At 48.3% G+C, this 20,447-nt stretch overlaps 9 protein-coding genes across 9 annotated transcripts; 4 read left to right on the top strand and 5 right to left on the bottom strand.

Annotated features, from left to right (window-relative positions):
- Window positions 1-8: 8 nt before the first annotated feature.
- Window positions 9-1,450, bottom strand: N7529_002275 (queuosine 5'-phosphate N-glycosylase/hydrolase; the record flags this gene model as incomplete). The annotated part of the gene is made up of 4 exons (XM_057237803.1): window positions 9-430; window positions 484-715; window positions 770-924; window positions 979-1,450. 4 exons carry the CDS (start codon window positions 1,448-1,450, stop codon window positions 9-11), a joined length of 1,281 nt encoding a protein of 426 aa, XP_057100414.1.
- Window positions 1,451-2,258: 808 nt separating this feature from the next.
- Window positions 2,259-4,739, top strand: N7529_002274 (E1 ubiquitin-activating protein ubaB; the record flags this gene model as incomplete). Its single annotated transcript, XM_057237802.1, has 9 exons — window positions 2,259-2,318; window positions 2,399-2,569; window positions 2,705-2,941; window positions 3,016-3,140; window positions 3,191-3,255; window positions 3,306-3,585; window positions 3,638-3,989; window positions 4,054-4,394; window positions 4,451-4,739. The coding sequence occupies 9 exons, from the start codon at window positions 2,259-2,261 to the stop codon at window positions 4,737-4,739; spliced, it is 1,920 nt and encodes a 639-aa protein (XP_057100413.1).
- Window positions 4,740-5,135: 396 nt separating this feature from the next.
- N7529_002273 (SDR family NAD(P)-dependent oxidoreductase) lies at window positions 5,136-6,300 on the bottom strand (the record flags this gene model as incomplete). Its single annotated transcript, XM_057237801.1, has 3 exons — window positions 5,136-5,293; window positions 5,348-5,741; window positions 5,791-6,300. The coding sequence occupies 3 exons, from the start codon at window positions 6,298-6,300 to the stop codon at window positions 5,136-5,138; spliced, it is 1,062 nt and encodes a 353-aa protein (XP_057100412.1).
- A 151-nt stretch (window positions 6,301-6,451) lies between these two features.
- Window positions 6,452-6,872, top strand: N7529_002272 (elongin C; the record flags this gene model as incomplete). Its single annotated transcript, XM_057237800.1, has 3 exons — window positions 6,452-6,575; window positions 6,627-6,675; window positions 6,734-6,872. 3 exons carry the CDS (start codon window positions 6,452-6,454, stop codon window positions 6,870-6,872), a joined length of 312 nt encoding a protein of 103 aa, XP_057100411.1.
- A 939-nt stretch (window positions 6,873-7,811) lies between these two features.
- On the top strand, window positions 7,812-10,736 carry N7529_002271 (putative ubiquitin-protein ligase (Asi3); the record flags this gene model as incomplete). Its single annotated transcript, XM_057237799.1, has 2 exons — window positions 7,812-8,228; window positions 8,277-10,736. The coding sequence occupies 2 exons, from the start codon at window positions 7,812-7,814 to the stop codon at window positions 10,734-10,736; spliced, it is 2,877 nt and encodes a 958-aa protein (XP_057100410.1).
- A 282-nt stretch (window positions 10,737-11,018) lies between these two features.
- N7529_002270 (NAD-dependent malic enzyme) lies at window positions 11,019-13,130 on the bottom strand (the record flags this gene model as incomplete). Its single annotated transcript, XM_057237798.1, has 8 exons — window positions 11,019-11,350; window positions 11,409-11,773; window positions 11,838-12,104; window positions 12,152-12,285; window positions 12,337-12,465; window positions 12,526-12,729; window positions 12,784-13,005; window positions 13,059-13,130. The coding sequence occupies 8 exons, from the start codon at window positions 13,128-13,130 to the stop codon at window positions 11,019-11,021; spliced, it is 1,725 nt and encodes a 574-aa protein (XP_057100409.1).
- A 410-nt stretch (window positions 13,131-13,540) lies between these two features.
- On the bottom strand, window positions 13,541-14,287 carry N7529_002269 (CFEM domain-containing protein; the record flags this gene model as incomplete). Its single annotated transcript, XM_057237797.1, has 3 exons — window positions 13,541-13,953; window positions 14,009-14,147; window positions 14,207-14,287. 3 exons carry the CDS (start codon window positions 14,285-14,287, stop codon window positions 13,541-13,543), a joined length of 633 nt encoding a protein of 210 aa, XP_057100408.1.
- Window positions 14,288-16,758: 2,471 nt separating this feature from the next.
- N7529_002268 (putative DNA polymerase delta subunit 4) lies at window positions 16,759-17,426 on the bottom strand (the record flags this gene model as incomplete). The annotated part of the gene is made up of 3 exons (XM_057237796.1): window positions 16,759-16,899; window positions 16,950-17,017; window positions 17,078-17,426. The coding sequence occupies 3 exons, from the start codon at window positions 17,424-17,426 to the stop codon at window positions 16,759-16,761; spliced, it is 558 nt and encodes a 185-aa protein (XP_057100407.1).
- An 800-nt stretch (window positions 17,427-18,226) lies between these two features.
- N7529_002267 (arrestin C-terminal domain-containing protein) lies at window positions 18,227-19,577 on the top strand (the record flags this gene model as incomplete). Its single annotated transcript, XM_057237795.1, has 3 exons — window positions 18,227-18,304; window positions 18,389-19,273; window positions 19,335-19,577. 3 exons carry the CDS (start codon window positions 18,227-18,229, stop codon window positions 19,575-19,577), a joined length of 1,206 nt encoding a protein of 401 aa, XP_057100406.1.
- Window positions 19,578-20,447: the final 870 nt, after the last annotated feature.

Here is a 20,447-nt window from a genome sequence, read left to right as displayed (position 1 = left end):
CATCTATCTTAATACCAAATGCTCCTAGTCCTGTGGTGAGGAATGGACTCATTTTTCTCTGCCTCAAGACTTTTCATCGTATCGTACAGGAAAAAGTCGATAAGGATAGCGTTGATCCGATATGTCTTTTTCGGTTTTTCGTCGCCGCATATTATCTCAAGTGCTTTCTTTTCCGAGTTTTCGTTTTCCGCTTTCGAATTATCATCCGGCAAGGCCTTTGTAGGAGGCTTTTTACCGCTCATTTTGACCTCGGGGTGTCGCCGCTCAATTTCTCGTTTGATCAATTCAACGCACCAGATACTTGTTCCACGAAGCTCAATCTCCCAGTTTGAACCTGGCTCAATCGGCTTCATTTCACGAATATGGTTGTCTAATTTGGGCGCGTAGCGTATACAGTTCAATTGATGCAGCATTTGCGGGATGCGGTAGTCTGATACACTTGATTAGATATGTTTTGTCTGTTCTGGAGTTCTCCACACATACCTGCAAACATGGTTATTTTGTCGATATCATGGAATTCACCAAATTCTTCCCCGTTGAAACAAGCCCAAAGATCGGCTACCAGGATCTGAGCACGCTTGTAGAGTCGGACCCTTCTTCCGTGGAAGATCACTTCGTCGCGGAAACACGAGAAGCTCTCGGTCAGTAGGTTCACAAGACCTGCTGCTGATCGATTTGCACTGTCGACGCAGTTCGCGAAGGTGCCGCCAAATTCCTACAGAGCAGGTTAATATAGCCCGGAAAATGTCAGGGAGATGGATAACCATACTTCGCAAAGAACTTCGCCTGCCTCACGCAGACACTGTACTCGTTCCTTGAACATGGGGATTCCTTCATCCGTCGCAGACCGGAAAACGTGCTTTAGCACTTCTTCTGTACATTTTGCTTTATTCACCCAAAAGTCAGGGGTTGTGATGGGAATATCTGGTTTAGTTAACATCTGTATTTCTCAAAAGCGTATGCTGACTTGAAACTGACCTTCATCAAGAGCCCTTTGTAAAGCAGCAACTAGACTCCAATAGCCAGTCCAGAGCTTGCCCCGGTACTCAATACAGAATCGCTTTGATTCCTCTTCCTCGTCGGAGAAGAAACTAAAGTTCAACAAGTCCATTGTGAAGATAAAATCAACCGTACTTTCATCTTTGGCCTGGGGGTGAAGTTCGTGCTCCGACCAAGTCTGAGTAGAGTACTCTTTCTTCTGCATCAGACGCCAAATGGTTTCAGCAGCCTCTTTGGTGAACTCGCGACTGACAGCAACATCAATGGCATTATCAAAGACGTACTGAGCACCTTCGAGGACTTTTGTCTCTGGGGGAGCACCCTTTGCCTGTCCGCCGCCCAGACCGAAATGCTGGCGAAGAAGTTCTACCAGTTCAGGGTCCGCTTCATCGTCGGAGTTTGCTTCAATCTGGTCATTTCTCAAGGCCGGAATTGGATCCAATGATGGCATGATTTTGTGCTTTGAGCCGTTTTCACTTGATGGAGAAGTAGATATATGGCAAAATTATGGATGCTCAGGGGTAACTATCTCCTTTGATATCACGGAGTAGTGTTGCGGTGAGAGCACAATCCACAATTACGGCGAATATTCCACCACCAGATAATCTTCCTTTGGGTAATGGAGAACACAGCTTGATAGAGAAGAGTTCTGATTGGAATATCTCCCCAAGTGACCTTTTGTGTTGTTTCGTTTCTCGCCACACCGAAAATTCGACCCGATGGTCCCTGGATAGAGTTATGTAAGCAGGTACGATAATGACCCCGTTGCAAAAGGATTGAAAAGAACGATGATATAGGTTATTAAGCTAGGGTTACAGAGAATAATCAGGATTTATTCAGTATAAGTAGTTCGCAATTGAGGTTTTGAGTAGATCATCCCTACATATACATATGTACACTAAGTGAGCTGTATGTGGAATGCGAAAAGCGAAAGATTATAATTTTGCTTATGATTGTTCAAGCAGATATTGGCTACGGATTAGTTGACTATCATCTTCTATATTACACTCCAAGAAGGGTGACTAGGATAAATGTTGGGTATATAAGTAGAGGGAAGGGAAGAGAGGAAGAGAAGACGAGCCGATCTCAAGTGAGGCTCCAAACACAGTGCCGTCATTGTCGACTTCCAACGGCGCCTGTTTCCGGTTCTTTTCACTTCTCATTCCACAACTCTGTTCCCCTCCCACATTCTCTTCTTTCACTAACTCGTGAGATCGTTAAATTGTCTCGTTTTATCGCGATCATCTACTCTGCCCGCCATGCGGGATAGTTCGCTCAAGCGCTCTCTCGGGGTGGACCTCACCCGATCCATCAAGGAGGTATGGTTACTGTTGGCGCAAACCCTTAGCAAGTCGCGCAAGCTATTGGATGGATTCTGACAATTATCTTTCACATCTAGTCTCGTGTCTTACTTGTCGGCGCAGGCGGCATCGGCTGTGAGCTCCTCAAAAACCTTGTCCTAAACGGGTTTGGCGAAGTCCATATCATCGATCTCGATACGATTGATCTGAGCAACCTCAATCGCCAATTCCTCTTTCGTCATGAGCATATCAAGAAATCGAAAGCCCTGGTACGTCCCGCCGACCATCCCCCCGCGCTTGGGCCGCTCCTTTGCAAATCCTCCCTCTGCGACGCGCATTCGCAGGACGACATATGGTTGGCAATGGCGGGTATGGAATAATGTGGTACTCATACGGACTTCTAGGTTGCCAAAGAGGTTGCGCAAAGGTTCCGGCCGGACGCTAAGCTTGAAGCCCACCATGCCAATATCATGGATCCCCAATTCAACGTCTCTTGGTTTGGGTCCTTCAACATCGTGTTCAATGCGCTGGACAATCTCGCCGCAAGACGCTATGTGAACAAGATGTGCCTTCGCGCCGATGTGCCTCTAATTGAGAGCGGAACTATGGGTTTCAATGGCCAGGTCCAGGTTATCAAGAAGGTGTGTGTGGGACGTCCGGTCAAGACCGAGGATGTGGGCTTCACCCGGGCTGCTGCTAACTGTTAGCGACCTAGGCTGTAACAGAATGCTACGACTGCACCGCGAAGGAAGTTCCAAAGTCTTTCCCAGTGTGTACAATCCGCAGCACTCCCAGTCAACCTATTCATTGCATCGTCTGGGCAAAAAGCTTCCTCTTGCCGTGAGTCTTCGCGTTAGTTCTACCAACTTTCGGTGCTGACTTTAGGGCAGGGAATTGTTCGGGCACAGCGAAGACGAAGCAGCAGACGTAGACAATTCTGAAAACGCAGAAAACGGTTGGTCCACTTTCATCCAGAATTTAGCAATATTTCTGACACAATTTCAGCAAATGAAATCGAGGAGTTGCGCAAGGAAGCCCTGGAGCTCAAAGCCCTGCGTGAATCCATCGGAACCGAGGAAGCATACCAAAATGTGTTTGACAAAGTCTTCGGAAGAGACGTAGAGCGTTTGCGCGGCATGAAAGATATGTGGAAGATACGAGAGGCACCAGAACTTCTTGACTCGGCTCAACTTCGAGAAGAGTCCGCATCGATCGATCCACGGATCTCTACCCAGGACCAAAAAGCATGGTCATTGGCGGAGAATTTCGCTGTTTTCAAGGATAGGTAAGCGCTTTTCATGGCCGCCAGAACGAGCCGAGAAACTAATTCCTTACAGTTTAAAACGTCTCAGTCAACGTCTGAAGGAACTACAAACAAACACTCCGTCAAATCAACCTCCTCCGATCCTGACCTTCGACAAGGATGATGTGGACACCTTAGACTTTGTGACAGCGACGGCTAATCTCCGAGCGGCTATCTTCCACATAGAAACCAAGTCTAAATTTGATATCAAGCGTGAGTCCATCTTAATGATATGTCGTTCTGAGGATACCATGGTTAACAAAACTTCTTCAGAAATGGCCGGTAACATCATTCCTGCTATCGCTACCACTAATGCTATGACAGCTGGACTATGTGTGCTCCAGTCATTCAAAGTATTCCAAAATGACCTTGAGCATGCCAAAACGGTAAGCTTTTAAGTACCTCGTGTTACTCCCACCAACCCAGGCTAATCCAACATCATGTTAATAGGTGTTCTTAGAGAGGTCCGGTGCCCGTGCGATCAATTCTGAATCACTGAACCCGCCAAAGCCCGATTGTTCAACTTGTTCTTTTGCGCTGGTTCGGGTGGAAATTGACCCTGCGCTGGCAACTTTTAACCACCTTGTTGAAAGTGTTCTTGAAAAGGAGCTGGGCTATGACAAAGAACTCACCATTGCCATAGGTAACGAAATGATCTACGATCCTGACTTTGATGACAACTTGAAAAAGAAGTTGTCCGATTTTGGGGTCTCCAACGAGAGCATCATCACGGTGACGGATGACAACGACACAGACACTCGAGTGAACCTTGAGATATTGATCGTGGAAAGGTATGCTTGTTTGAAATCACCGCATTCCAGGCATTTGTTTATTAATGGGTACCCAGAACCGAGCCATCTTCCGCGGAATCTGAGCCTGTGAAACTGTTGCAGGCAGTCGAGATTCCCTTGAAGCCCCAGCCGCCTGCTCAACCTTCCCCTGAACCTACTGTAACTACAGACGGCACATCCGTCACAGGAAAGCGCAAGCGCGAAGGCGAAGGCACTGACGATCTGGAGGCTCAAAACGAACACAACGCTAAACGCCTTGCCAGTGCATCCATTCCTGACACCGAAAGCAATGAGCCTATTGTTCTCGACGATGACGAAGAAGGTGCCATCTTGATTGATGATTAAAAAGCTGCTTGCTGCTAGTAGACATTTTCTCCCGGCTCTAGCTTGCCATTGATCTCTGGGGGCTTTCGCTTTGGTAAAACTCAGTTAGCCCTCTCTAAATCTGCCCGCCCCTCCTTAGACTTTACACATTTTTTGTACCATATGGCATACAGGCGAAGTTGCTTCAAGTGAGAAAGAAACTCGGGTCAAAGGGGCAATCATGCTTCAGAATAATGCATTACGGATTGATCATTTCACGTCAAAATGGTGCTATCTGGGTTTTTGAAACACAGTTACGCTCGTCAATTCTTCTTTCTCTCTGTGACATTACGTGGAATATCGTAGGATTGCAAACCACATACATCTGTACTGTACAATTACTCTTTTTCAATAGTAGATCAAACCCCAAACATCAATCTAAACGGCACTCAACCCGCCATCGAGATTCAGTACACAATTATTGGCATACTCGTTCTGCGCCAAGAAGACAGCTGCGTCTGCAATTTCACGTGGATCCCCAAATCTATGAAGAGGAATGAGAGACTTCAATCTTTCTGTTTCACCAGGCGTGAAGTCTATTTTGCAGGTCAGTGGGCGCACTAACAATACAAAAGGCTAAAAGAACATACCTGCAACCATGGGTGTCTCAATATACCCTGGCACGATGGCGTTTGATCGAATGATAATATCTTTCATTGAGGCAGATACCTCAGCAGCCAATGACCGCGTAAGGCCCAAAAGACCAGCCTTAGAAGCAGCGTAGGGAACAGCTCCAGTTCCTCCTTTGAGGGCGAGCAGGGAGGAGACATTGATAATGCATTTCGATGGGAGCTTCTGGCCAGCAGCGGCATCATTCCTGTTGCGAATACGACTGCGGATCGAGGCTCGCATTAAGGCTCGCGAGGTCAGCATGGCGCCTTCGAGATTCGTGCGCAGGATCGTCGAAATATCTTCCAGCTCGGATCTTGGGAGGATGTTTGATATCGAGATTCCGGCTGCGTTGACCAGGATATCTACATTTGCCTGGTTTACCATTAGACTGGAACTCATTGATGTACACGGGATAGCTCACCATCTCTTTTTCGAGTTCACGCATCCATGACCCGGTGTTGGAGACGTCGCCAACCAACAAGCGGATGTTCCCTTTGGTATCTTGCTGGCGGTCTTCTTCCGGGGCGCGAGTAGCAACTTCACCATTGTTTTCTTCCACGATAGAAGACCTTTTCACAAATGGAGCAAGTCTTGATGCTGCTTCCTCTAAGCGCTTTTGGGAGCGACTTACTAGGACTATTGTTGATGCCCCTTCCTGTAGGAATCTTTCGGCAATAGCGAAGCCAATGCCTGATGTGCCACCTGTAATCAAGCATTTTCGGCCGGCCAATCTTCTGCCGGGTTCAAATTTATAATTTGTCTCGGAGTTGTTTGGCTGAGATGAGAACGAGCGAGTTGTATATCTTTGATGGGATTGGGTTGATACTTGCCCTCTGGCATGTCCAACATGATGTAGATATACTGGTCTTAACGAGGCTTCAACACAAAGCCCCGAGACTCTCAAGGGAGTCAATTGAGCCAAATTCCTCATCATTGCATTGAATAAACCGAATCCAAGCCAAATTCAACATCAAAAGACGTGCGTCACAGCTTGAGCACGGGCCACAATGCGGCCCTCAAAAGGCTCTGTTTGACCCACAACAGTCAACTTCCTTCAACTACGCGACACAGCGCACCTCATCATGGCGGATCCAACTTCTGAATATGTGACATTAGTCTCAGATGATGACTATGAGTTTGTCATTCCCCGCAGTGCAGCCTGTATCTCAGGTACTATTCGAAGCATGCTGGACCCCTCTCGTCCGAGTACGTGGATTTGTTGTCCAGTGCTGCACGGGCTTCACTAACTACTCGCAGGTAATTTCTCCGAGGGCCTTACTGGTCGCTGCAAGCTGGTCAACATGTCGTACGTTCTGATTCTCTATAACTGCGTTGAAGATACTAACGGACCTTTCTTCTTATAGTGGCCTCGTCCTCGAGAAGGTCTGTGAATACTTCTGCTATCATGAAAAGCACAAAGACCAGACCAACGTGCCAGACATGGACATTCCACCTGAGCTATGCTTAGAACTCTTGATGGCGGCCGATTACTTGGATACTTGATGGTTTATGATATTTTGCAAGTCGGTCTTCCAGCACCCAACTGAGGCTCGGTACCAATGGGTCAGATCCCCATCTTGACAATATTTAACGGCGCAACGATAGCGACATATGATTTAACGGTATCGCACGGAGTTTCGGTTGCTCACACAGGCTCGGTCATGGTGTAATGCCATGGCATGTTTTCTACGACACATGTATTCTACGACATAGAACTGATCCAACATGGTTATTCTCTTGCTTCTATTGTTCCATTATTTTGCATATTCTCGCACAAGAACTGAAACCCATCTGAGCATATGCAAACGGCTCATTTCCCTATGGCTGAATTTGTCTAAAGATGATGGAAGATCAACATCCAACGATCGCGCGCTTGTCTATTAACCACAGGCTCGGGCTTTGAATCAAAGGACACATTCAAATACATGTTGATATTGCATATTACTAGCGCTGGAGCATTGTAGTTGACTAGATTCAGTCTACGTGGTGATATAGTACATAGCTTGAACTTCAATTATAGGCAAAACCAAACATTTCTTTTTTTCAATATATTGGCTTTGTATACAACACATCTAAAAAAATTCAACATATTTACTCATGTAGCAATCCCTAAGAGAACGCTCATCCCTGAATCTTTGAGTCTCAACCCCGACCCCAACCCCAACCCCGGCCCGCGGGCCTGCATCCGCTTACTCAGCCACCGGAATTAGGTGGCCGCTATCGCGGAGCCCGCTGTTCCATCAAACCATCTCGAATTACGGGATGCAGTTCGCAGGAGCGTGGCTCACTGTGTTTTATAGTACTTTTGCGGTCTCGTTCAACCACTGATTATTGAATCCGCCTGTACCCACGATCTCTGGGCGTATCGGCGGTGTTCCGCTTTGATTGCCTCCCCCGGATCACCGATAAGGATCACCAACAAAGACATCATATCGGCCCGTCATGTCTGGCATCGTGGAGCCCTCTACAATAGCAAGCACAAGCGCATCTTTACTACAGCAACTAAATACCCCAACGCCATCCCCGGCAACATCGTCATTGTCCTCTTTACCGCTCCAACTCTTGACATCCCCCCTTCGTGCCTTTCAACACGCTGAAACATTTGCCCTTCGAACGGTTCCTCTTACCTTCGTTAGAATAACTGGAATCAACACGCTCTGGAAAGGAGTCGGCTCAACAGCCGGGACTGGCAGTGCAGCAGCAACCCATGCAACCGCGGATATGGCGGGAAGTGGGTTCGCCGATGTAGCGGGCCAGGATGGTAGTTACTATATTGCCGAGTTCTTGGCCGCTCTGAAGAAGCTAGGTGGATTCTTCGGGTACCTGACAAGTCTATGGTCATTTGCTTGTCTGGTGGAGGTAAGCTCGGGCTCCGAACATCTATACTGGCTACGCTAACAGGCCTAGGCGCTTATTCTAAACCGAATCACTATATATGCATCCACACGGCGACACCTCAGACTTGGATGGGAAAGGCGTGTGGCTCTTCGCTTGATTCCTGTTCTTCTATTTGCCTATCAGATCGTGAGCTTGCTTCGCGCCATCCGGTGTCAAACCGCACCATCCTTTTCTACAATGCGCTACGGCGCCCCCGAAAAGCAACTCGTCTTTGATTATTCTAGTGATGGAGGTGCGCTGTACTCTCTCAGCTCGACTCTGCTTGGATGGGAGTCCGAAGAGCAGTCTTGCAAAGCTGTGAAGATGGCGCGCGGAAGTAACTCCGAACTCCCATATGGATCATTTTCTCTTCTATGGCCGACATTCGTGATTCTTTGCTTGAGCCACTTTGTTGAAACGCTGTCGTGCGCATTGCAAGGTAGACCAGTGATGACAGAGACCGGCATGTCCATATTCGAACACTCGCTTGCCTTTGCGGAAGCTGAGTCGATGATAAGCAAATCCATCGGACTAGGCATGTTCGGTCTTCCCAAACAAAGCCCTCTTAGTGCCATGGCTGGCGAATCAGACGACAGTGCAACCTCCGTCCTTCAACTTCTCACCAGGTCCCAGGTCCTGGAACGTATGAACGTTACGCCAGAACTATTACTGATTGCATTGATCTCGTGTTGCAATAGCGCATCATCTCACATTTTAGACATTTTCGGCAAGCAAAGCAGATATCGACTTTTCAACACTGCTCTTTGGGGTGCCTGCTTCATGGCCGCCATGTCGTGGGGTTTAGAAGGGGGGCCACCTGTCAGCATCGAAACTGGTGTCCTCAAATTCCCGACTGTGTGTATTGTTGGATTCATCCCTCATATCCTGGTCCTCGCTGGAATACTCATCTGTTTCGTGATATACGGACTTGCACTTACTATTACCGCTTTCTCGCTCCCTTCGGAAGATGCCCAACCCGTTTCAATTTATGATCGTTTCATGCTGGCCCATGAAAACATGCAAGGCTCGAGCCAAATACGAAGCATCCGCATCAATAGACATGAAGACTTTTATACAACATTACTCCGGGTTGGATACGTCGCTCTAACAGCTGCAAGCGAAGCCGTGTTCTTGAATGAAGGAAAAGCAGTCATTGCGAGGCGGATGACATGGCTGGAGGAGGACCGGCTGGCTGAGATCGAGGCTCGGCGACAGAAGATTTCCTACGGACATTCGCAACACGAATCCAACACTCGACCTATTGAGGCCATGGGCTTCGCAAGCTTTGATATACCCGAGAAGGCTCAAACGTGGGAGACTGGCTACAACCGCGAACAGAAGATTGAAAAGAAAAAGAACGGGTCTCGTGCCGTTCGCTCTGAAGCCGAGCTAGGAGGAGTAGGCGCTGTGCGCGTTTCAATTAGATTGTGGCATGTGCTCTCATTCTTCCGCGCAATTTCCCTCCTGGTGCTCCGGTGGGTTGTATATGGACTCAGCAATGTCCTTGATCGATTGGGAATCAGTGCTCGGCCAATGTGGCTGAAACGCCTCATTGGCCACCGCCGACAGACGTCCGGTTCTGGCAAAGAGACCCAGAGGCAACCTTTGGATTTCTGGATTTTATCTGATACCGGCGAGCTTGAACTTCCCGAAAACGGCGAATTTGATGTTGAAATTGAGATGAGAAAGCGAGAGCGTGCCAATCGACCGGACTGGATGGGTGCAGATGAAACCCGGTTGGACGACAGGCTGTATGGCTGGTGGAAAATCGGTGGTGCATGGGGAAACCAAGACCACACTTCAGATTACCACCCACCATCGGATGACTTCGATACCACAAGTATGGTCTCCATGTCTACCAATGCCTCGGAGTCAGAATGGGAAAATTACCCATCATCATCCGATGGTCGTCGAACTCCCACTCAACGTGATCCGCACGCAGACAGGGCAAGCCCTCCACTTCAAGATTCATTAATAGACATGAGCACGCTCGCTCGCCTTCTTGATCCTCGGGACCGTGAGAGTAGAGAAGAAGCACAGATCCTAGCAGCGCATCTCAAAACAAACGAAGAGGGTCCTCAAATCATGACGCGCAGCCGCTACCAGAAGCAAGTCGAGAGGGAGAGATCCCGCATCATATTTTCGTCACGTCTACACCAGTTAAATGCCATGCAATCAGAATCTGAAGTGCGTACCAAGCCTACGGCCGAAGAAGAATCCGAGATCCTCGAAAAACTCATCCTTTCACGTCGCTCAGAGACTTCGTTCAATGCCAGTACCCACACTTGGGAATCAGGCGCATCGGGTCTCGGCCCTAATGGTCCGCCTTGTGTCGTCTGCCAGACAAGCCCACGTGCCATCATTACATGGCCCTGTCGCTGTCTGTGCATCTGCGAGGACTGTCGTGTTAGTCTTGCTATGAATAACTTCGGGAGTTGTGTGACCTGTAGGCAGGAGGTTGGGGGATTCGTGCGTCTGTGGGTTCCTTAAATGGTATCTTGCATTTGATTCTTTTCATTTTAATCTGTAGCTTTCCATTTTCTCTTTTGATCACATAGGTTCAAGGTATTATCGAGCAGGTTGTAACATATTGCATTTACATTTTGAACAATTACAAAATTCCCATCTTGAAAGAGCTACTGCTCTATAGATAGATGGAAGGAGTTGTCTCATAAAGTATTCGTAAAATCACACTAAGACGAACTCCAAAAGACAGTTGCAACGATATTCCTCCAAGTAGAATGTATACAAGAACCAAACAATCGCCCCATTCTACTTCTTACTAACCAGAGGTCTGTAACCAGCCTCCCACATCTGGACCTGAATCCACTCCCGAAGTTCCGAGTCATCGTCAGGGATCCCATCTTGCTGCGCAAGTCCTTCCTGCACCGCACACTTAATCACCGCGGCTGCGATGTCCACACTGATATCACGAACATCCTCAACATCAGGAAGTAGCGGCTTATCGGCGTCTTTCAGAGCTGGTGACCGTGCTTTGAGTGCCTCCACTGCTGCGACGAGCATCTTCTTAGACAAAAGCCGACACTGAGAAAGAACTGCTCCAAGCCCGATACCCGGGAAACAAGTTGAGTTATTACACTCCGCTGAAATGTCATTAGTAAACTGGCAAGGCAATGCCATTTGGGTGCTTCGCTTTCTTACCGACTTCGTATTCCTTGCCATTATATTTGACTGGTGGGAATGGACTACCTGTAGCCACGAGAGCGCGTCCTTCGGTCCATTTGTAGATATCATTGGGCTTCGCTTCGTGGAGTCGTGTTGGGTTGCTTAGGGGGAACACGATAGGTCTCTCTACGTGGCGTGCCATCTCACGGATGATATTTTCGGTGAACGCGCCTGGCTTTGTAGATGTTCCGATGAGAACGTGAGGCTGGGCCTTCTTGATAACAGACTCTAAGTCTCGCTCGTTGTCTGGCCAGTCCTTGTCGTCTCGTGCGAACGATCGTTGGCCATCTGTCAGTTTATCACCAAGAGATTTCACAAGAAGGCCAGGCTTGTCAATACACCTAGACAAATGGGTTACGTCAGTTGAAGATCACTCTAGTATTCAAACCTCCTGCCGCTACTTACCATATCTGCTTCGAAGCATCGTCCTTTGGCTTGCCCGTTTCAGTTGCAATAGTGTCCGTGATTTGGTCCGCAATACCAGTACCGGCGGTGCCCGAACCGAAGATAACCACACGCACATCTTCCAATTTAACACTGCTAATTTCAAGAGCAGCCAGCATAGCAGCGAGGGTGACACATCCTGTTCCTTGGATATCGTCATTGAAGCATGGGATCTGTGACTGATACCGGTCAAGGATTCTGCGTGCATTATTCAACCCAAAGTCCTCACTGGGATTGTTAGCTGTATTCAAATATCGAGAGCGGAGCCAACATACAAGTGGATATAAGCTTTGGGGAAACGCTTCCGAGCGGCTTGAATAAACTTGTCCACGAAATCGTCGTATCTCTCCCCTCTGGCACGGTGCTGCCGCAGACCCAAGTACAGCTGGTCATTGAGAAGCTCTTCATTCTATGGAGATCATTAGCAAATGTGGACTAAACTGTAGTCAGCCAAACATACATTTGTTCCGCAATCCAATACAACCGGAAGTTGTCGCGATGGATGAATCCCCGCACACAGTGTGGTGATGACCAGTTTGGCGACGGATATGAGAATGGCACCGACGCCCTGGTCCCCGATACCCAAGATCTATCGAATATGGCACCATTAGTACGGTTTAGTATAGTCACCGCTCAATTATAAACTCACCTCCTCTCCATCACTAACAACAATATAATCAACATCGTCTCCAGTCCCGAAAGCCGAAAGATGTTCCTCAATGCGATCTTGGTCATTGATGTTCAAGAAACAACCCTCGGGTTTTCTAAACAATCGCGAGTAATTCTGGATTGCGTCTCCTTCGGTAGGTGTGTAAATCACACTGAACATCTCCTTAAGATGAGTTTGGATAAGCTAATTAAGAGTTAGTAAGTGTATATGAAGTACATTCGATTCGTGTCTTCAGACCTTGTAGTAGAGCACTTCATTTTGCGCTTTCATGCTAGACAGGAAGGTGTTCTTTGCTAGATCATCCGGTCTGCTGCTGTATTGCTGGTAAGCACGTTCGACCTGTTCATCCAGTGTTTGTATATTCGGTGGAAGGAGACCGCGGAGTTTGAACGCTGATCGTTCCTCTTCTGTGAAAGCAGAGCCTTTGTTGAACTGTGATGATTGGAGAACAGATGATCCCTTGTCTGCGTGTTAGACTATGGTGTTGAGGGCTCATGGCAGTACATGCTTACCTCGTATGGACAGGTCAAAGGTCCAACCGCCGCGCGGGGCAGATGACTGAATTTTGAATCAGAGCCTGGCATAATTAGAGAGTAATCAGGAGTTTGATATGAACAGAAGATCAATGTTAGCAAAAGAAAATATCAAGATCCATGGATGGATAAAACTTACGATGCACAAAAAGAAAGTAAGCTCAAATGCTTGTCTTGCACCCCACACTGATGTCATCGAACCATGTTTCCCTCAACTCTATCCTGTTCTATAAATTTTTGATCAGGAACACAGCTGATATCATAGACTATCAACTACGAGAAATCAAATGTCCAAGTCATAAATATCCATTTTGCACGAAAAGTAAAACAAAGCGTGCATTGTTATTAAGCGTCTCAACTATACAGGGCGATACAGCACTGTCATCAGCTCAACCAACCATCCAAAAAAGATAGGCCGGTTCCAAGATCCGACAAGAGCTTCAAATTAGGTATAGATATATTTACAGAACGTAAGCGGCAGCAGCGGCGAAAGCAGCAACACCGGCAAGGTTACCCTTGACATTGGCGGCAGCGCCAGTGTAGACGGGCGAGGAGGCCGAGGAAGAGGCCGAGCCGGTCTTGGTAGCCGCATGGGTGGAGGTAGCAGCACCGCTGGAGTGGCCGGCAGTGTGGGAGCCAGCAGCGGAAGAGGACTCAGCAGCGGAAGAAGACGCAGCGGAAGAAGACTCGGCGGCGCTGGAGCTGCCAGTAGCGGATGCGGTGGCAGTGGGGGTGGCGCTGGTCTCAGCAGGAGCGGAGCTAGAAGAGCTGGACTCGCTAGCGCTGGCACTGGAGGCACTGGTAGTGGCGATCGGAGGCACCGAGATGGGGTGGCCGGCGGAGGAGCACTGGGCGACGACGGCGTTGGAGACGGCTAGAGAAAATGTCAGTTGGAGGGATTGGTTAGGAATGGACTTGAATTGACATACAGATCTGGTCGGAGACTCCGCATGCCTTCTGCACGCAGGGGGTGATGGTGCTGACCAGGGAGGTCTTCTGGCAGTGGCAGTTGAAGTCGAGCAGCTCGGAGCATCCGTCACCACCGAGGGCAGTCAGGAAGCATTGGAGCTAGAGGCAGTATTAGTGGTGGTCTTCTGATATCTGATCGGCAGCCCGATGAATCTTACCGAGCAAGTGGGGACATCAGGAAGCTGGGCCTGAGCCAGAGTGGCGGCAACGAGGGCAACAAGGGTGGCGGAGAACTTCATCTTGACAAGATAGACAGGACTGGATAATAAAAATATATTAATGTAGAAGGCGTGCCGGAAACGACAGTCAGGTAATCAGCGAGTGCGGTTGAGTTGTCGAAAAGAAGATCCAGACTTGGACGGGACATGCCCCTCTTATAAGCTTTGCCAGCGCCCTAACTCGATGGAAAGACCCCTGGCAGGGTAGTACCAAAGATTGACGGATGGGACCATCACATGTCTCCCATGCTTAATACAAAGTATCGACGAACAAGCAGGAATAAGGCCGCGGTTGACTCAGATCCGTAATTACCACCGACTGAGGACCCTGTCCACTCATTGCATAGCCAAGACTGATGGCTGACGCCAGGTCCTTTGGTTCCTGTAACCGATTGACAGTAACAGCGAAGAAGATTGGCCTCGAGGTCTTGGTGTCTAGTACGGCGTACGTATGCCCGCGTTGCCAAGTAAGGACTAGACCCGGACGAACTGGGAAGCCATCAAAGGCTGGACCAGTGGCAATGTCCGTTCGTGCTGCGGCCCCCTCTTGCAGCTAGTCATACGGCCGGATGAGAACTTTAGCTTTAATTTCCACTTTGTAAGAACCAGACCCTTAGTTCAAGGGAACGGTACTTCCCATGTCCAAATGGTGGCACATGCGGTTGTGCAGCGTCCCCACTGCACAATGCCCTTTGTAGGTCATGTTCAAGTCAGCGGTGTAGATCGAGGAATGCGGGATACGCAAGCCTGTACGGAGTACTCCGTTAAGAATCTGCGTTACAGAAGTATGACAGAACAATTGATCAAGTGTGGAAACGCAGTGGCAAAACAAAGCGTATTGAATACGTCCCCAGGAAAATCCGGGGAAGAAAGTTGGGACCCCCGGCAGGGCCCCGGCAGGGCCCGAAGAGAGCGTAGCATCGAACTATGCCTTTTTGGGTTGTGGCCCCCGAATCTGTCAGCAATTAATATAATTTACATGTTATGAATATTTCTACTTATAGTGCTTGGGGTAGTACACGGTCGCTATCCTTGGGTTCATTGAAAGGGTCAAAACTCAGGGGATAACTGTGTACATGTGTAAATTGAATGTGGAATGAGCCTATATACCCTGTGAGCCACGGAACTTGATCTACCGCCGATATATGGCTGGTGGAAGCAAATTGCTTTTACTCTTCACTCCGTAGATGTGCTACCAATATGTTTCTCAAGGAGCGCCCCGGGCGTATCCAAAGTTCTTGAGGCTTCAAGACCATTCGATTTAGTCCGGAATAACCATAGGCTAGCGAGATTACCAGATTATTAGCATCTTTCGAGTGACTTAAATCGATCTAGGTTAACCGTACCTGCATAATGTGGTGTTGACCTCTCCTGCTGTGCAACAATAATTCAATAGCGCAATCTTGAATGTATTGGCCACATTATTAATAAATATTGGTGAAAGGAAAGACATCCGGGGTAGGACAAGAGCGGGCTGCTCTACGGCCCAGCTAAGTGAGACATTTCAGCGGGGTTGGTCCAGTCAAATCAAAGATTGAACCAGAAGCTTCGTCTATGATATGGAGAGCAGGCGCTGCTGCCAAGCACGCTAATAATTGTTGCAGCGTGGGGTTAATCACAGAGATCAGGAAAGAGACGATCACATGGACAAAGATTCATTCTGGACCAAGGACTAGTCTCGCCACTCTGGATTTTGTTAGCGAGACATATTGTCCAGCCACTCAATATTGACTTCCAGGGTACGCCAGATAAAAGGCGCATCGGGGGAAACATCTGGATTTGGTTTAAACTTCGTTCCAAAGGTCAGAGCGATTAGTAGCAAATGACCGTTGAGGCGTGAGGCGCCAGACCCTGGTAAAAGCCTTCCGACGAGGCCCTGTGAATATTTATTATACTCATCACAGCGATAAGAATCATTTTACACATGCAGCAAATTTGGGGAACAAAAGGAGAAAAAGAATACAAAAAAAGCTATCAGGAATATCGCGGGGGCGGGTCCGGACAGAGCAGGGTCGCTTAGATCGGTCTGTACACACAGACCACGCGGAAACAGGGTGCGATAAAACCTTTTAGCAATATAAAAATACGATCGATTCGGTGAAACAGTTTCTGATTAGCTTTCACATGATAAGTGGTAATTGTGATCGGCACGAGGATCAGGGACTAGATTGTATCAGCCTGCCTACAACAATCTGTACGCTGGGTTGTTTTTTTTCGCTGAATCAATTGTTTCTTGAAGCCATTGATGTGTATGTTCAATTGGCCTGAAACATAAACAAACAGCCCGCCTCGGTTGAACACAAGGCATCGAGACATCCCTGGAGTTGAAGATGAAGAGTTCATCGTCACATGGTACTGTTCAGGTGTCGCTTGAGCCAACACTGTAATAATTTTGAAAAGGGAGAGCCCTAATAGATTGCCCATATCTAATAAGCATTCATACAACCCCAGCGCCATGCAGAATATTAACAATAAATCAAATCCTCAAGTCATCATGACAGCAGTTCGCCTATGTATGCTTCTTGCTTTGTATCCTTTCCCTTGAGAAGAACCGCAAGGACTTCGATTGGTGGGTTGAGCTTCAGCTGGTGTGCGCGGTGCCAGCGCTTGGCTCGAGAGATTCCAATGCAGGGCTGGGGAAAGGTTAGGGGGTATCATTGTTAAGCAAAAATGTGGAACTTACCCCATATTGACTTGAAAGATCAAAATGTCTTAGGATCTTCTCCTCTACATCCATTCCTTGTTGGTGTGCTATTTGCGAAGTCAGCCTCCGAGTCTTCCAGGTTGTCGTTCTCAGTCAGCTTGACTTACCCCGGGATGCGATGCGGATTTGTTCCTGATTCCTCCAGTATCGCCAGATATCCTGCTTGTTCAAATTCAGTGCCTGCTTGTCTTGCTCATTTTGCGGCGGCTGGACTTCGGCTGCGGGCTGCTGTCGGACTGCGAGCTCTGCGACATGTTGTTTTGAGGGTTCGGTGGTGACAGCTAGCTGTGGCTCCGGGGTGGTGGAGGTAGACTTGTTGGATATCGATGAGCGCGAGTCAAGGATCTTGGCCTTCGTAGAGGGTGCGGTGACTGGCTTTGTGACTCGGGCCTGGGATCCGAACGATAGCGTCGATTGCGCCCCGGTGGGGTTTCCTGCACGGCGACGGGGAGGCATTTTGTAGAGAGAAAAAGAGAGGATGTCTGTGTGCGAATGTAGTGGGTAAGTGATATTAAGCTCTGTGGAGATGGAGAGTAATATGGAGTGAGGTAAAGTAACTAGTCAATGTCTCAAAATCTGAAAACGTCATGGTTGCACTGGCAACCAGATTGGGGAATTTGACCATGGTTCGCCTCTAGAGTATATTCTATGGAGTTTAGTTGTATACATAGTCTGTCTATACATATATAGTCGAGATTCTGTTTAGACCGAATACTATGGTCTAATTTTGACTAGTCCTATTACTCACTATAAATCTCAATTATGTGATCTACAAATACAAGCGCCCATGTGTGATGACGATGATGACATTACGAATCGGACCTGAGACACACACATCTACAGATCGTACATGGTAGAGATTCTAGTAGAGAGATACTGACATAGAAACCAATACGCCAATTAGTTTGCCTACCTTACCATACATATACTTATCGACATAATAAATTTTCTCGAATCGAAGCTCAAATCAACAGGTTGGGGGCGCTCTCGGCTCACCCTTCCCCACTTGTTGCCAGAGCTCAGCTTCTTATTCACTTTCTACTCCATACATCATAACTACTCCCGACTCTCAATCTTCAATTTTCAATATCTCCCCCCCTAATCTCCGGCTTTAAGGGTTTCTATCCATCATTATCATACCATCAGATCCTTATGAACCGTGCGAAAGGGTCTCCCGTCTCCCGTCCACTCGCATATTCCCCACAACCCAACCTACCTCCGCATGCCCATGGTGCTACAGGCACAGGTGATTCGAGATGGCCGCCTTCGTGCGCGTTTCAGGCCCGGCAAATGGCAACTTTCTAATCGGGTACCCAGGAATCTCCGCGACTATGGTGAGCACACTTTGACACGGTCTTACGACAAGGCGGTGCAACCCCCTGGTCCCCCCCCCAAAGCCATTGATTAACACTTTCAAGCCACGTATCGAGGGTAAAGTCGAGATTCGCCCAGAAGTCGGTATTTCAGCGCCAGTCAACGTTTCGCTCGTCACGATCTCCCTGCTCCGCCGCGAAACAATTCACCCTTCGGCCGACTCCCTCACAAAGAAGCGCCTGGCGCCACCACGGAAAGAAATTACAGATATTGTCGGCAAAGAAATGCTTCTATTCCGATGTCCCGCCGGAAAGGAATATGAAGAGGTAATATCTATGGATTTGCCTTTCGTGCTATTTATTCCATTTGGTCGTGGGGGCCGCGATGCCTCGCGCCGTGTCCCCCCAGCCAGCGTACAGCTTCAAAGTCGCACCGCTGAGACATACTATGAAATGGTTGTTATGGTGCAACAAGGCCAGCAAGAACAGCACAAATATACCTTCCCCGTCCCCATTGCGCGCTACGACACCCTCTCCACTTTCGGCATGTACAATCGTCCCGAGTCCGCGGAGCGGGTATCAGATCATTTGGTCACACTCGCAATCTCACTACCACGGTGGTCCTATGGTCCCCTTGACCCTGTCAGCGTTTATGTCAAGTTATCACCAAACGAGAGTTGGATGGCCAAGGCGCGCAAAGTGACAATCAACAAAATCACAATTGGCATTGACGAAGAGATCATCTACAACCACGAGGGCGACGAGCCCCAGCGCAAAGTCAAAGTTTTAGCAAAGAAAACGGAGACTATTGGAGTGAAGCTGCCTCAATCCGGCTATTTGACAAACCTTGGATTAGTGTTTCCCGCCAAGGACCTGCGCGACGCAGAGGGGATCCTGCCCAGGAATAGGGCGGCTTTCCCCACATATGGTGTGAGCGGCTTCACTACCACAGCCAGTCTATATAAAATCGAGTACTATCTCACAGTTCGCGTACGTTTATCCCTGGATCTTGTTATATAGTATGCCTGAGACTCGAGACTCACAAGAACAGGCCCACTTAACCTCCGCAAGAGACATCACTATCCGACAACCAATCGTGGTATGTCCCCTTGACCATGCTGGCTGTAAAGAAGAAATGGAGGCCATTGAACAAGCCGCCCGCGATGCCGCCCACGTCAATCCAGACAACCCAATGTTGCCCCTCCCAGCAATAGTACGACCAAACGACCACAATGCTCTCAGCCACCTGGGTGTCGCCATTGTTGGCAACCAGAAGAGACCTCTCATCGACTGAAAGGCCGCATCCTGTCGCTTTTGGTCAAGAACGAGAAAGAAAAACTACCTAACCACACCCCACCTCAGTCCCGTCCTGATCTGCAACCGCTACTTTGTCTGTACAGACGAACCTATACGACAGGGACTGACGTGGCGGTTAATTTTGATGCTCGGCGAGCGGCACGGAGGCAAATCTCTACCGTGACCCCGCCTATCATGACATGCCTTTACGACTGCATAGATCCTGGAGTTTGTTGCATGGCATTGCATTTCTGGAAGCTAGCTATTTATTCGTCTGGTGGGGAAAATAGGTATAAGGAGGGTGTTGGGCGATTTATATTGAATTTCTGGCCACGGGGTATCAAGTCCTGTCCATTGGTCAGGCTAACCCCATTGCGTGTATGTGCGTGGCCTTGTTTCGTTCGGTTAGCCATCCTGTCAGCTTATCGACCCAACGGCACATCTGGGCTCTTGGAACACGACTTGTATCCACATTCATGTATGCATTTGTGAAATATGTGCCTTCGTGACTATATCCATGTCATTTGGGATTGAAGTATTATTGCTTCATCACCTGCCGCCTAATGAGATATATCGCTTTAATGCAAGCAGAAGTAAATGACAGGGGTATCAATTCTATACAATTGTCTAATTCTCATTTCCCGATTTCCAAAAATCCCATGGCGGCGCTGAGCATGTCTGCATCGACCACTTGGGCTTTGCCCCGTTTTTTGCTTTCATTCTCAATGTCCTGTAGACATTCCTTCAGTATTCCCAATATGGCCTGATACTGCATTGAGGAGGGTCCAAAGGTCTGCAGTGCATTCTCGAGGCTGTTTGAGATCTTGATATTGTTATTTTAGGATTTTTGGTGGATGTACTGGTGTGG

Source organism: Penicillium soppii (genome assembly GCF_028829465.1).
Source record: "Penicillium soppii strain IBT 18220 chromosome Unknown utg000003l, whole genome shotgun sequence".
NCBI lineage: Eukaryota > Fungi > Ascomycota > Eurotiomycetes > Eurotiales > Aspergillaceae > Penicillium > Penicillium soppii.
Note: the sequence above shows the minus strand (reverse complement) of the source record. Positions and strands in the feature narration are given on the sequence as shown.